The 14,640-nt window shown below is 38.9% G+C and overlaps 2 protein-coding genes and 1 non-coding gene across 4 annotated transcripts in view; 2 read left to right on the top strand and 1 right to left on the bottom strand.

Annotated features, from left to right (window-relative positions):
• The window catches only part of LOC144087131 (high affinity cGMP-specific 3',5'-cyclic phosphodiesterase 9A), a 20,876-nt gene extending 18,143 nt beyond the window's left edge, over nt 1-2,733 (bottom strand). The window contains exons 1-3 of one of the 2 annotated variants that reach the window (XM_077617462.1): nt 2,671-2,733; nt 610-653; nt 405-536 (exon numbers count right to left, since the gene is read on the bottom strand). In XM_077617462.1, coding sequence (XP_077473588.1) covers nt 405-492 — 88 coding nt within the window. In that variant the 5' untranslated portion in view covers nt 493-536; nt 610-653; nt 2,671-2,733. Of the gene's footprint in view, nt 1-404; nt 1,052-2,670 lie in introns of those variants that run through there. The other variant, XM_077617461.1, reaches the window with a different exon arrangement.
• Nucleotides 2,066-14,640, top strand: nifk (nucleolar protein interacting with the FHA domain of MKI67). The gene is made up of 6 exons (XM_077617466.1): nt 2,066-2,365; nt 3,611-3,739; nt 5,404-5,512; nt 10,770-10,981; nt 12,778-12,834; nt 14,150-14,640. Exons 1-6 carry the CDS (start codon nt 2,249-2,251, stop codon nt 14,354-14,356), a joined length of 831 nt encoding a protein of 276 aa, XP_077473592.1. The 5' UTR covers nt 2,066-2,248; the 3' UTR covers nt 14,357-14,640.
• On the top strand, nt 12,874-13,004 carry LOC144087479 (small nucleolar RNA ACA64). Its single transcript, XR_013304780.1, has one exon. It is a non-coding gene; the product is annotated as a small nucleolar RNA ACA64 (small nucleolar RNA).

The raw sequence follows: 14,640 nt of genomic DNA, 5'->3' as shown, positions 1-14,640 counted from the left end.
AAGTCTTCCGTTGAGACAGTTTTGACCCGCTCCACATGACAAATGATTTTTGTAAGGGCAAAGAACTGACCATGCGGACTGAAGAGCTGTCAGTGACAGCTGTTCGAACCTCAGCAGACCTGTATTGCATCGAAGTTTTTCTTTCCATGACCACACCTTTGTTTTGTGAGTTATATGATGCAAAATGTGCTGACTGCATTCTGTGCTGTGTTGCATTCACACTAGATTTTTCATAATTTAGCCATGATCACAAATAAAATAAGGCCATTCAATTCAAGATCTCCAAATTCATCACTGTTGAATTTGAGCAATTACTGAATAAACATGGAAAATAAATTATATATGACCAATGTCACTTTAATAGTGACCATTCTCCAGGCAAGTAATGAATTATATATGCTTACCTTTGACATCCTGAGCTGGGCAATTTACCGGAATCTCGGCTTGCTCTGGTCTCCCATTTACTGTGAAGTAAATAATTTTCGATGCCATCTCCTTTATTTAGAGTCACGTTTGTTTCTGTGTGTACTGTGGATCTGAATCAAGCATCTGATTCAACTCATTTACTGGCTGCAACAATACTCCACCTCCATTTATAGTTTCTCCCACCTCTTCTTCTGCTCCGCCTTTGATCTCCCATTGGACAGTAGTTCCTAAAGACACAAAACTAAAGAAATCAAAGATTAATACTAGACTGCATATGCCCACCTCCCATTGTCGTTCTCTGCCTTCATTTATGTAATTATTTAACGTACAAAGCTCAGGCCTGAAAAGAATTTGTGCAGGAAGAATAAAAAAATATTTTGAATCCTTTGAACAGTCAATGGTGTGACACTTATTCCCTTCCAAAGGTAATACCCAACCACAACTCGTGTTTAAAACCCATGTTAACAGCTGGCAGGGAATTTGTTAGCAAGAGAATGTAAATCAAAGTTGTAGCCTTTCCTCACACTTTTTGTGTTATCATAACTAAGACCCTATTGTGTAAACACATAAAGAAACAGTAAAGTCCTTGACACTTTGAAATTGAAAAAAGACAATTGCCTCTTACCTCACCTACACCAAGGGTCAGGAACCTTTTTCACAGAGAGAGAGCCATAAACAATTCATATTTTCAAATAATTAAGAGGCATACTCAAAATTCAAAAGTAAAAATACACTAAAATGGTTGCGATTTGTAGTAATGTCATCAGTTTTAAAGTACAAACGTTCTCTGAGATCTTTTGACAACATTGCCATGCTTTTGCTAATCAATAATAATCAATGGCAGTATGCATGCAGAAGAATCTAATGGATTTTTAAAAAAACATGCACTAGAGGTAGTGTCAGCACCACAATGCTCACTTAACGCTCCTATTGATGCATTCAGAACTGAGCTCTCTCCACAGTGGTTCCCATATTTTACCTCACAGTTTAGCGGAGAGCCATATGCACCTATCAAAAGAGCCACATATGGCTCCCGACTCGGGATATATATATATATACGCACACACATACACACATTCACACATACACACATACACACACACACACACACACACACACACACACACACACACACATATATATATATATATATATATATATATATATATATATATATATATATATATATGTGTGTGTGTGTGTGTGTGTGTATGTGTGTATGTGTGAATGTGTGTATGTGTGTGCGTATATATATATATATATATATATATATATATATATATATATATATATATATATATATATGAATGAAAATAGTGGAATAAACTCCTAAATATTCAGTTCATTTATTTTTCTTAAATTTCTATTTTTTTTTTAAACTACTCTGAAGGGGTAAACATTACTATTTTATTTTCATTTTTATTTTTTAATTAATTATTAGGATATTCTTTTTAGGAATACTGTAAATATATTTTTTTGCCAAAATATTATTTAAAAAAAAATCTAAATTATTTCCCACAAGAAGAAGAAAAACCGTGAGTCTGTGAAAAATAACATACCATAGCAAAAAATGGCCGGATGGAGTATACCAAACCAAGTTTGATTCGCTCATTCATATATACAGACAGTACTCCATACCCCTAGAGGACGCTGCAAATATTTTTGTTTCTAAATCTTCGCAAACCTTTGACTCATGATTCGTTGGCATTATTTCACCACGTGGTGAGCGGACGTGGATTCTCGTAGATCAACGTTGTTTGTCCAGGTTTGCTGGTATTTTCATACCCGTTCATTTATGCCATTTACTGATTAACTAATCGACATGACTGAAAGCAAAGGAAAACAGAAAGCGAAGCCGGCAAAACAACTACTATCATTGAAGCCTGAGCAAGAGCAGGCTTTTAAAAAGAAGGTACAGGGTGTGAAGAAGTTCAAGAAGGTAGGTTACATTCTAGGCGAACTGCCTCTAAATCGGACATGAAAAGGCACGTACCTATCAAACGAAATATTTTAAATGTATGGACTGCGGTGGCCTAAAAGCTGCTACCTTTATTCGGCCTATATCTATAGTGTACACGCCTAATGAGAACATATTATATGAATTGTAAAATAATAATTTGGTGGTGTCTAAAGGTGTTTTGAGGCATAGTTGATTAATTCAGAAGCAACGTGTCAATAAAGTCATTAATTTTGAAAAGTTAAGGTTTTGGTAAAAAATTAGCAAACACCCATTCTCCCATCTACCTCAGGGGAGGGCAAACTGGTCCCCGAGGGCCGCTGTGGGTGCAGGTTTTTGTCCCAAGCAATCCAGCGCAGACCCCTTGACCAGTGAGATATCTGCAGAAAACAAGAAGTACCTGACTGCAATCCATTGATTACACTTGTAGGACACCAGATTGGTGAAAAGGTGTCCTTTTGATGGGTTGGAATGAAAACCCCGCACCCACTGCGGCCCTATGTGGAATAGTTTGGGCAGTGGCTCCTTAGCCAGTAACTGGTCAAGTAGTCCCAGGGGCTATTTAGCCGGTAACCGGTCAAATAGCCTATATGGCCCCAAAATCCCCTATTCACTCAATGTTAAATAATGGCAGTGGCTCCTTAGCCGGTAACCGGTCAAATAGTCCCAGGGGCTATTTAGCCGGTAACCGGTCAAATAGTCCCAGGGGCTATTTAGCCGGTAACCGGTCAAATAGCCTATATGGCCCCATATGGCAATTTAGCCGGTAACCGGTCAAATAGCCTATATGGCCCCATATGGCTATTTAGCCGGAAATAATTCTGTGTGGGGTAAATACTAAGAAACTATGGCAATGGAGCCACTGCCTAAATAATAGTCATTAAATCCCTATTCACCTAATGTTAAAATCTATCAATTGGCAATTACACATTACATTTCAATAAGATTGGTTGAATGGTTTAGAAAATCCTCTATTCACTCAATGTTAAATAATAGGTTACCGGCTAAATAGCCCCTGGGACTATTTGACCGGTTACCGGCTAAGGAGCCGCTGCCAATAGTTTGGACATCCCTGATCTACCTCTGATGTATTCTTTTGTATATGTTGAAATGTGCAGATTTGTTTCAAATTAGAAAGCATGTCTTTCCTTGGTCATATCTCTAAAGTTAACTTAATGTTCTTAAAATGTTCACATTAAATATAAACAATTTTGTTTTGTGTCACAGGATAACCATTTGACGCCTGGGGTAATTTATCTCGGCCATTTGCCCCGTGGCCTTTGTGAGCCTCAACTCAAATCCTATTTTAAACAATTTGGAACTGTCTCACGTCTACGACTGTCCAGGAGCAAAAAGGTAATTTCTTTCCACGACAATGCACTCGTAACGAAACAAACAAATTTAAATTAACGTGGATTAATATATACAGACACACTCAAAAATATGTTTAATGTAACTACATAAAACTGAATTCTAATTTTTTTTTTTTTTTTTTTTACCTTCGTTCTGGCCGGGTTAGCTGTTTGCCATGCCTCCACCCTCGCGTTCGCTATCGATGGGCTGTTTGCTGTTGTATTCCCTTCAAAATATTTCGAAAATGATGCGCACAAATGTCCTCACAATAGGATAACGCACGACCACTTGCCAACGAGAGGTAGTCTTGAATAAGCGATCGCGGGAGCTAACAGGTTAAGAAAGGAAAAGCAGGAAATGCAACTGCTGCCTACCTATGTATTGAATGTGGGTAATGAAGTTTTATTCTGAGAAAGGGTGCCATTGGCTATCGGTGTTGTGTGCATGAGTATACTTCATTACCCAGAAAGCCCTCTTTTTGCCCTAACATGCGCATTGTGCGTTTTCTGGTCCATGTGTAGGCGAAAGAAACCGTTCAGTGCTGGTAGATATCTGTTATACACGAAAGAGATGCAGCAGGACAGTGCCATGGCCACCTGGCTTGGTCGCATCTCGAAATTTTGATCGAATCTAGGGCGAATTATTCGATCGAAATTTTCCTCGTACCTCGAGCATGTCGTAGGTAGAGCTGATTGTAGGTCAAGGTACCACTGTAGTATACAGGGAGTCCTCAGGTTGCGACATTTTCCACAGCGCTCTTGCCTCGTACGCTATTAGGTCCCCTGCACTATTGTTCTTTTTGAGGTAGTGTTTCGTTCTTGTTTCAGTTTGTGTGCCGGGAGTATCTTTGCTTTTTTCGCCCTACTTTTTTCACATTATGGCCCCAGAGAAGAAAGTTGGGTTTACTAGGTAAAGCCTAAAGAAAAGCAACTATAACAGATAAAGCTTAATATCATAAAAGGGTGAAAGGTGGGAGAATTGCCAATACAGACCAAAAGTTAAACCGTTCTGGGAACCCCCATCTTTGAACCTCTTTGCCAATCATCTTAAAGATGAACAAAATTGCGATCACAACGCTGTCTGAAACTGTGCTACGTGTGTGTCTGTCTGTGTCTATGCCAAGTATGTGTCATCGTTTATCTTCAACCTACACAGGGAACTCACTAAGGATGGAAATTAGCTGTTTTTTCTCGCATATACGCCCTATTTGTCGCTTAAAAAATGACTTAATCCGAGGGTACGGCTTATATGTGCACAAATCAGACTTGACATGCACGAAATGCACAAAACGCCATAAAACAAGACAATGCGGCCGATACGGTCATTTATTTCAAAATGTTTTCAGTGCTGAGTGCTAGTAGCAAGAGTGGCTCCCGGGTATGAATTTCAGCATTTTTATGAACTTAAAAAAATATAAATATATTTCTCCAGCCCTGAGTCCGAGTAGCAAACAGAGGACAGGGGAATGGCTTCCGCTTGCGTGCTTCAGTGTGGATTTTCACATTTCTATGAACTTGAAAACAAAACTTATACACTAAGAAAAAAACACCATGCAAAATTGTATTGTAAAAAATCTCTGACAGCAATGCTGTGAAAGGTGAGTCGGGATGCTTACTGTACATTTTGTAAGCGATTGCTTTTGATGAAGTATTTTTTTTTGTTTTCAGACAGGTGGAAGCAAAGGTTACGCCTTTGTGGAGTTTGCCAGTGATGAAGTTGCCAAGATTGTCGCGGAGACCATGAACAATTACCTGATTGGAGAAAAACTAATTAAATGTGAGTATTGTTTGCATGTATTGTGCCATCCAAATATTGCTCATTTGTCTCCAGTTCAAACAGAGCAGCAGGCTTATGATAGAGGATGAAAAGAATTGAACTCTAGAGAATGTGTAATTAATTATGAGTGGGACTAGAGCTGGGCGATATGACAAAAATTGTTATCACGATAAAAAGCAAATTAAATTATAAGTCTATCAATCTATCAATAATAATAACTAACTATCACATCTTTTTGTTTCAAATACAGTCATACCTCCACTTATGAAATTATTTGGTTCCAGAACTTTTTTTCGTAACTTGAAAATTTAGAGGTGTACTTCATGTCAATTCTCTAATTCGTTACACAGTCCTCACACAACTACCAACTAAACCCTTTAAAATTGGTCAGTGTCCCAATTTTGTATGAAAGATGTGGGGAAACACAAAAATTAGAAAATTCTAAGGAAATGATTTATTAATGTCTTAAAATAAATAAAGCATATGAAAATGTGCCCTGGCCCGCTGAAATGATTTATTAATGTCTTAAAATAAATAAAGCATATGAAAATGTGCCCTGGGCCGCTGAAATAGTAGCTGAGTGGTTAGAGATTTTGAAAAAGTATTTTTATTGTTCTGTTGTGCGATAAAGATAAGACAACTCCCTCCTTACACTACGAAAATTAAAGAATAAAACCTGCAGAAATTTTGACAGGCATCTTTATTTTTATAAATTTACCTTCAAATCAAAGGTTGCTGTGCATTATGAAATAAATAAAATAATCAACTGAAGTCATCATCACCATTGGCAAGCAGACTATTGTCAACCTCATAAAAAGAAACAGTGTAAATTTACCTCACGTGGCCATTTACAAAAAAATAAAATCTTGATGAATTTAACCCATTTTAACCCAAGATAGCAAGTTTTAAATATTTGCAACTTTTCCAGAACATTTACATAAAATGGGGAAACATCTATTAAGTGAAAAAATATTACAGGCTGTCCTCAAATGAGGACTGTGTGTTAAGGACATTTTCATTAAGGCTGCTCCTTGCACACGTATTTACGAGGCATTTAAAAAACGCCAGGGAGAATTCACTTGCGACTTTTAGTGGGTCGGCTCGGTGTTGTCCTGCATCTTATGTTCGCTTACTAACACGTTTCCTCATCTTCTCCTGAGCGTTGGTCTGGAACTAGCGTTCCCTGTTCTCCTTGGCTTAATTTCAGTTTAAAATTATTGATTTTTTATCGAAAGTTTTTAATATTATTGACAATATTATTTCATGATAATTATCGTTATCGTTTTATTGCCCAGCTCTAAGTGGGACAGAACTAACAATGTCAATGACATTAGTTTTGTCGATTACCCAGCCAGCACTAACTAGGGCTCTTAATGAATTTCTCTGAGTTTTGAAAATGGGGAAAATAATGTCTAAACAAAAATTGACATCCGTTAGGAGTATGGCCATTTTGTCACATCTATTCCAGGGGTCTCAAACTCGCGGCCCGCGGGCCAACTGCGGCCCTCGGGACGATAATTTGCGGCCCCCGTCTTAATATGAAAGATTAATGTTCGTGCGGCCCGCAAGATTGATATGAATGACACTTGTTGTGTTCGGAGCTGAATGAACCAATCACGGTGAGGTATACGGCTCTGGAGGGCGGGACATCGGCCGGGCTGTCCAGTTCCTCGCTCACTCACTCATTAATTCCTCCAATCAGCTGGGCGGAGGAGAAGCCGTGAAGCCGATCACTCCGCTCGGCGCGCACACTCCTCCGCTGCTCTCAGCACAGAACTGAATGAGGCGCTATGATTCGTGATCTAGCCTGTGTCAGTGTCTGTAGCCATCTCCGCGAGTGAAACTGAAACTTAACAGTAAGTGCGTTAACATGACACTTGAGAAATTCGGAGAACTGCCGTAATCCAATACGATCGGAGAGCGAAAGTGCGGATGCGCCACAGACCCGCGCGACTGAAAGTTAAGTTCAACCCGAGACTCATTCCAAGTGGAAACCCCATATTACAGAGCCCCAGAGATGTCTCTTTCAAAGCCTGCCGTGAAGAGAAAGGTCGGTGATGAGCACAGACAGTTTCAAGAAAAGTGGGGAGTGCAAAATGTCTTTGTTGAACACAGGGGCAGCCCGACGTGTCTCATTTGCACTGAAAAAGTTGCGGTGCACAAGGAATACAATTTGAAACTTCATTATACTACGAGACATGCTGAGGAGTATGAAAAATACCAGGGAGATGAGAGAGACAACCAGGTTGCCAGTCTTACAACACGTCTTCTGAGGCAAAAGGATTTCTTCAAGAAGGCTACCAAAGACAGTAATGCAGCAGTCGAAGCTAGCTACGCCATTTGTGAGTTGATTGCTAAAGCAGGAAAGCCATTCACAGAAGGTGAATTTATCAAAAAAAGTGCATATTACAGCCTGCACATATTGTTTGTCCAGAAAAGAATAGTCAATTCAACCACATCAGCCTTTCTGCCAACACCGTGGCAGAGCGCATTTCTCACCTGTCAAGTGACATTTATGATCAAATGTGTGAGAAAGCACAATGTTTCAGTGTATATTCAGTGGCTCTTGATGAGACCACAGACATCACAGACACTGCCCAGCTCGCAATATATGTCCGTGGTGTTGATGACAATTTTGAAGTAATGGAGGAGTTGCTCACAGTAATTCCAATGCATGGCCAGACCACCGCTAAGGAAATATTTCACCAGCTGTGTGATGCCATTGAGAATGCCGGTGTGCCATGGAAGAGCTTTGTTGGAATAACAACCGATGGAGCCCCATCAATGACAGGGAGGAAGAATGGACTGGTAGCACTTGTTCAAAAAAAACTGGAAGAGGAGGGTGTGGAGGAGGCCATAGCTCTGCACTGCATTATCCATCAGCAGGCCCTTTGCACCAGATGCCTGAAGTTTGACAATGTGATGTCTGTCGTTGTGAAATGCATCAACCAAATCAGATCCAGGGGCTTAAAGCACAGAAGGTTCCGTGCTTTTTTAGAGGAAATGGAGTCAGAATATGGGGATGTGCTCTACTTCACTGAGGTACGTTGGTTCAGCAGGGGAAACGTGTTGAAGAGATTTTTTGAGTTGAGAGCAGAAGTAAAAGACTTCATGGAGATAGACGGGGTTGCTGTTCCTGTGCTAAGTGATCCCAAATGGCTCATGGACTTAGCTTTTCTTGTTGATATCACACATGAGCTTAATGTACTGAACAAGAAGCTACAAGGCCAGGGGCAACTTGTCAGTGCTGCCTATGACAACGTGTGAGAGCATTCTGCACTAAACTTGTGTTATGGAAAGCCCAGCTCTCAGACAAACCTTTCCCATTTCCCAGCATGCAAGGCTCTCGTGGATGCAGGCACACCATTCAGTGGTGAGAATTATGTTGAGGCCATTTCGAAGCTACAGTAGGAATTTGATCACAGACACACAAAGCCACATTTCAAATTTTTGCGGACCCCTTCTCCTTTGATGTGCAAGATGCCCCTCCTGAGCTTCAAATGGAGCTCATTGACCTGCAGTGCAACTCTGCACTCAAAGCCAAGTTCAGGGAGGTGAGTGGAGAAGCAGACAAGCTTGGGCAATTTTTGAGAGAGTTGACCCCCAGCTTCCCTGAACTTTCCCGAATGTTCAAGCGGACCATGTGCCTTTTTGGGAGCACATACTTGTGTGTCTTCTCCACCTTGAACTTCAATAAGTCCAAGTACAGGTCCAGACTTACTGATGAGCATCTTCAAGCTCTACTGAGGGTCTCCACTGCTTCCTCCCTCAAGCCAAATGTGACTCAGCTATGTGAGAAGAAGCACTGCCAGGTCTCTAGCAGCAAGAAGTAGGCAAGAGAAGCCGTGTTCAGAATATTTCATGTTCAATGTTCCATTCAAGTTCAGAAAGTTAAAGGTTAAAGAGCTGTTAACAGACATTTGAAACGGAATAAAAATAATTCATTTTCTCTACTTAGCCAGTCAGTGTATATCTACTGTATGTATGCTCATTATTATTATTTTATTTTTGTATTACTGATTGATTTATTTTTTATCGATCTTTAAGTTAATTTATTTAATTCATTATTTTTGGTTTAAAAATAATGATATTTGATAACGTTGGAATGTTTTATCAGCGCTTTTCTTGTGGAAATCCTGATGCGGCCCAGTCTCACCCAGACTCGGCCTCTAGCGGCCCCCAGGTAAATTGAGTTTGAGACCCCTGATCTATTCTAACCACACCAATACAAACATACCGTATTTACTCGCATATTAGCCGTATATGTCGGACAAAAAAATGATGACTGAAACGAAGCTACGGCTTATATGCGGATAAAAAGACAACGTGCACGAAACTGCCGCCATAACACAAGACAATGCGACCAATAGTCATTTATTTCAAAGTAGAGAAAAGCTAAACAGATGAAACTATTAGCGAATTAGCTTAGTGTTACGGTGTTCGTTGATAGCGCTGGGACACCTCATCTACACAGATATTCCGGTCAGAGAGTAAGACGAAGACACACAGATGATTCATCAGCTCCCTTAAGTGAATTCCAAGGAATTGACAGTGCATGGCATTCTTCTCTGCGGACGCGCTACAACTTTTAGACGAACATTGAAAATTTTAGACGAACATTGAAAATTTTAGACGAGCATTGAAAATTCTGCTGAAAATGTTCGCGGTACTCCATGCAAAAGAACTACAACTCTAACTTCAACTCTAGGTCCCCAAGGACCTTGAGCTGCCCACTTAGGTGCCTGAACGAAAAGAAATAAAATATTAACCTATCTTTTAATGAAAACACAATGGAAGACAGGATATTTATAACATCGTGAAATTGTAATTTCTGCCATTAAAAAGCATCAGCTTGTCATCAAGATACTTTTTTTCCAATTTGAATAATTTGATATTTTCCATTTACAGGCATATTAACTTCCTTATGACATTGACCCTAATAATGTGCTTTTGATTCATGCAGTGTCTCAGAAATACCACGTGCGATGATTTTTCTTAAGATTTTCCCTTCAAAGTAACACTTTTGTACTTCCTATTAAAACCATCGACATGGAGGTGAAAATTGTGAATCAGGGGGCGTATTATACGGGAATATTGTAAATTCAACAATTTTAAGGCAATTTTAATGGTGCGGCTTAAACGCGGGGTTGGCTTATATGCGAGTAAATATGGCAATTCTTATAAAGGTTGAATGTTATGTAAAAATAAAAACAATGCAATTATTTGCAAATATTTTTTTTTTTATACTGAATTTTAGGCCATGTAATTACACCAGAAAAAACGCATGAGAAGTTGTTTGATGGCTCTCAGAGGATCTTTAAAAAACCTTCCAAGCCTGCTGTAACTCGCTACAACAAGAAGCGCTCAAGTGAGCAAGTCACTAAGATGACGAACAAGCTCCTACGCAAGGAAGAGAGTCTTCGCAAAAGGCTTGCAGCTAAAGGCATTGACTACGACTTTCCAGGATTTGTGAGTGCTTCCAATTTTTTTCTTATAGTGTTCCATAATTTATGAGAGAAGGAACTGAGATTCCTAAATTGTAACCTATGGAATCAGGAAATTTGAGATGAGATAATTGGCTCTGTATTACTGACAATATTTCAATATTAGTTCCCAATGTTAGTAACTCTGTTTTTTCTGCATCTCACACGATCAATAAGCAAAGCTCTCTATCTTTGCCAATATCACTTACATACATTTATTCACCGGCACACCCACTACCAAACTGCCTAGTCCAGTGTTTCCCAACCACTGTGCCGTGGCACACTGATGTGCCGGGAGCGATGCTCTGGTGTGCCGCAGGAAATGATTTGCCAAGAACACGTACACTGTAATATTCAGAGAGAAAAATCTTAATATGAGATAAAAATTGAAATATGATGAACATCGTACTATATTACAAGATTAAAATCTTAATACTATGATATTAATGTCATTTTGTAGCTTATTCTTATACAAAGTGAACCGGAAGTTGTTTGGATTCACAGACTTTGCCGACTTAAAATCTGTGTGAGTACAAAATTGATTTTCGTGTAATATTACAAGATTCAAGTAATATTAGGAGAGAAAAACGACGTACTGTTACGAGATTTAGTAAATCAAGGTGGTTTTATGTTTTGTGAACCGGAAGTTGATTGGTTTCAAAGGCATCGACTTTTGGTGACAAGAAGTCTGTGTGGGCACAAAACCGCTTATCGTGTAATATTAGTAGATTTAAATAATATTGAAACTAACTGTCATACAATTTTGAGATTAAAATCGTTGCGTTGCTTATTTCTACTTCACTCCATGTCTGCAGACATCAAATTTTAACGACAATGTTCAGTGTGAAATTTGAATTTGAAATTGTTTTTGGAGAGTTTATTTGATTTCTGTTGACAAAAGTTTGATGAGAATGACTTTATATTGTTAATTTTAAATTAGATTTTCAGATGGTGGTCTCCCTTGAGATTTTTTTCAAAGTAAAAAATGTGTCGCAGCTCAAAAGGTTGGGAAACACGGGCGTATAGTCTATATAAATATAGACCTGCCACCAACACACCCACTCGTCAGCAGCCAATCAGAGTGAATAGTTTATAATTGAATATTATTTTGATTTACTCTTTGCTACTTAAAGTATTAGAATCCATCTGACTGCTTAGGTAGGAAAAGAGCAAAATAAAATTTATTTAAAAAATGTAAAATCTAATTTTCTGGAACCTGATAAAATGACAAAATATTAATGAATATCAATGTAATACGATAAATAATGCAGTGAATAATTTAGTGTCATCAGCCACCTAAAAAAAACTGAAGGGCTCGGACGATTAAATTGGCATGGGTATTTGGAGCTCTTAAAGCAGTGGTTCTGAACCTGGGTTCAGTGAGTCGGTTTCAGGGGTTCGGTGGAGCCTCTGCCGCGGAGTTCAAGACACATCGACTCATCATGTCTATTCACGATAACATGCCCCGCTTGACCATCACTGGCTGCAGATAATCACGTGACATTGCTTTTCCAACCAGTGCTGCGAGGAACTTAAATATCTTGAATTTCCCAAAAATCACATTTTATTTTACACTAAAGTAGGGTTCAGTGAATGTGCATATGAAACTGGTGGGGTCCAGTAGCTCCAACAAGGTTAAGAACCACTGTCTATATTTCAGTGGTGGTAAAAATACACCAGTAAACTTTAATGGCCATTCTATTTTAGAGTTGTGTGGTTTTATGCATGAGGGCATGTAAAATAACTGCAAGTCAATTTTCACCGTGTTTTTGTTTTTTTTAGGCTGCGCATGCATCCCTGAAGAAGAATGATTCCTTGAAACTGTCTGCTGATTGTGATGTAAGAGGCATACCATTCTGTACTTACTTTAGGTGTGGCACTGACTGAAAATGACCCCCGATCTATCTATGATCTAGGGTCAGATAACTGTGCCTAAAGTACTGTTGTGCATTAATAACCTTATCATGTTTGCCTAACAAAAACAAGTTAAAACTTATGCACCAACATGCAGCCCAGATGACAATCAACTCAAAGGAAATAATTATGATCAGCTTTTATGTAGCTCCACCATAGTTTGGAGAGAGCGAAAAAGAGAAAGTTGTTGTTTTGAAGCCAGGCTCCTGTGGCAATCTGTGGAACTGCAGAATTTTAAATACCGTATTTACTCGCATATAACATGCCCGCCCGTATACGCCTTGAAATTGTTGAATTTTACAATTTCTCGCGTATAAGCCATCCCCTGATTCCCAATTTTCACCTTTCTATTCATGGTTTTAATAGGGAGACGAAATGTGTTACTTTGTAGGGAAAATCTTGAGAAAAATCACACACGGTATTTCTGAGATACTGTATGAAACAAAAACATTATTAGGGTCAAAATCTTAAGTTAATATATATGCCTGTCTTTGTAATTGGAAAATATCAAATTATTCATTTTGAAAAAAATCTTGATAATTACAGAAATTACAATTTTCTTACCAGAGGTTTAAGATGTTGTGGCAGCCATGCTGCTTCTAATATCAAAATATCTTATTTCTTTCGAAGGTTCCCAATAGTTGCCACGTTTGAACAAGAAATAAAACGAAAAAAAATCAAACCGGATTTTTTTTATTATTTTAAAATCAAGGCTACTCGTGTCCGGCCAGTCAGAGCACATTTAACTAGGTTTAGATGGCAGCGCCCTAGGTAGGATGGCCGCGCCCCGACCTAGGTAAGATGGCCGTACCCCGACCTGGTAAGATGGCCGTGCCTCAAGCGAGCAGTGACGGGAACTTGAGGTTTTTTCACGTTTTATGCTAGATACATACGTTTTTTCTTGAATTTCATTCATAAACTTCAAAATAAATGTTGCTTAGCATTTATGCTTTCTATAGTTTCAAATAAATGACCGTATCGGCCGTTTTGTCTTACGTCATGATGTCACTGCGCCATTGCGTCATGGCGTCATCGTGTCTTGGCGTCATCAACTTGCAGTTTCGTGCATGTAGTGTTTTTATACGCATATAAGCCGTGTCCTCGATTCAGTCCTTTTTTGTCCGACAAAAGCGGCCTATATTCAAGTAAATACTGTAGTCTTCCATTTGACTCATTTTCCTCAGACTAGCAGTTGCCCTTTGAACGGCATAATGACTTGAGTCTGTCACATTCTCTCCAGGACACCACACCAATGTGCACCCCTTCTTTCATGGAGAAGAGGAAGATTACGGTGAATGATGATAATGAAGATGATGAAATAATCATCAAGATGCCGTCGGTACAGATGGATGAGTGCTCTTTTTTGGAGGAGGAAGATGAGGAGAATAATGATTCTAAAGAGGAAGAAATCTGCAAAGCTGATGAGGTGACTGAAGTGGATGTATAACCAGTCATATTTTATGGAGGACTTGTGTGGTTTACAAAGAGACTTAACGGTGGATCGTGTTTAAATGGGAGTTTGTTTGAGGTGAAATTCATATGACAATTTCATGAATAAACACGCGCACACAAAGATGCTTTTACAATTCTCATCAATTAGTTCAGCATAATCTGTTGTCTTTGGGAAAAGACCTTGCATTTTACCGAAAAAATGTATAATGCAGTAAGAAGTTGGAAACATCTCAACTGTATAAATAAAATGTGTTTTCAATAAATGTTAATGTAGTCTGA

This window comes from Stigmatopora argus, chromosome 13 (genome assembly GCF_051989625.1).
Source record: "Stigmatopora argus isolate UIUO_Sarg chromosome 13, RoL_Sarg_1.0, whole genome shotgun sequence".
NCBI classification, from domain to species: Eukaryota; Metazoa; Chordata; class Actinopteri; order Syngnathiformes; family Syngnathidae; genus Stigmatopora; species Stigmatopora argus.
The sequence above is the reverse complement of the archived record's forward strand: the minus strand, read 5'-3'. Positions and strand labels throughout refer to the sequence as shown.

Coding starts and splice junctions, on each gene's coding strand:
- nifk (XM_077617466.1), top strand. CDS start 2,249: ATGACTGAAAGCAAAGGAAAACAGAAAGCGAAGCCGGCAAAACAACTA. Junction 2,366..3,610: donor GTGTGAAGAAGTTCAAGAAG/GTAGGTTACATT, acceptor TTTGTGTCACAG/GATAACCATTTGACGCCTGG. Junction 5,513..10,769: donor TGGAGAAAAACTAATTAAAT/GTGAGTATTGTT, acceptor ACTGAATTTTAG/GCCATGTAATTACACCAGAA.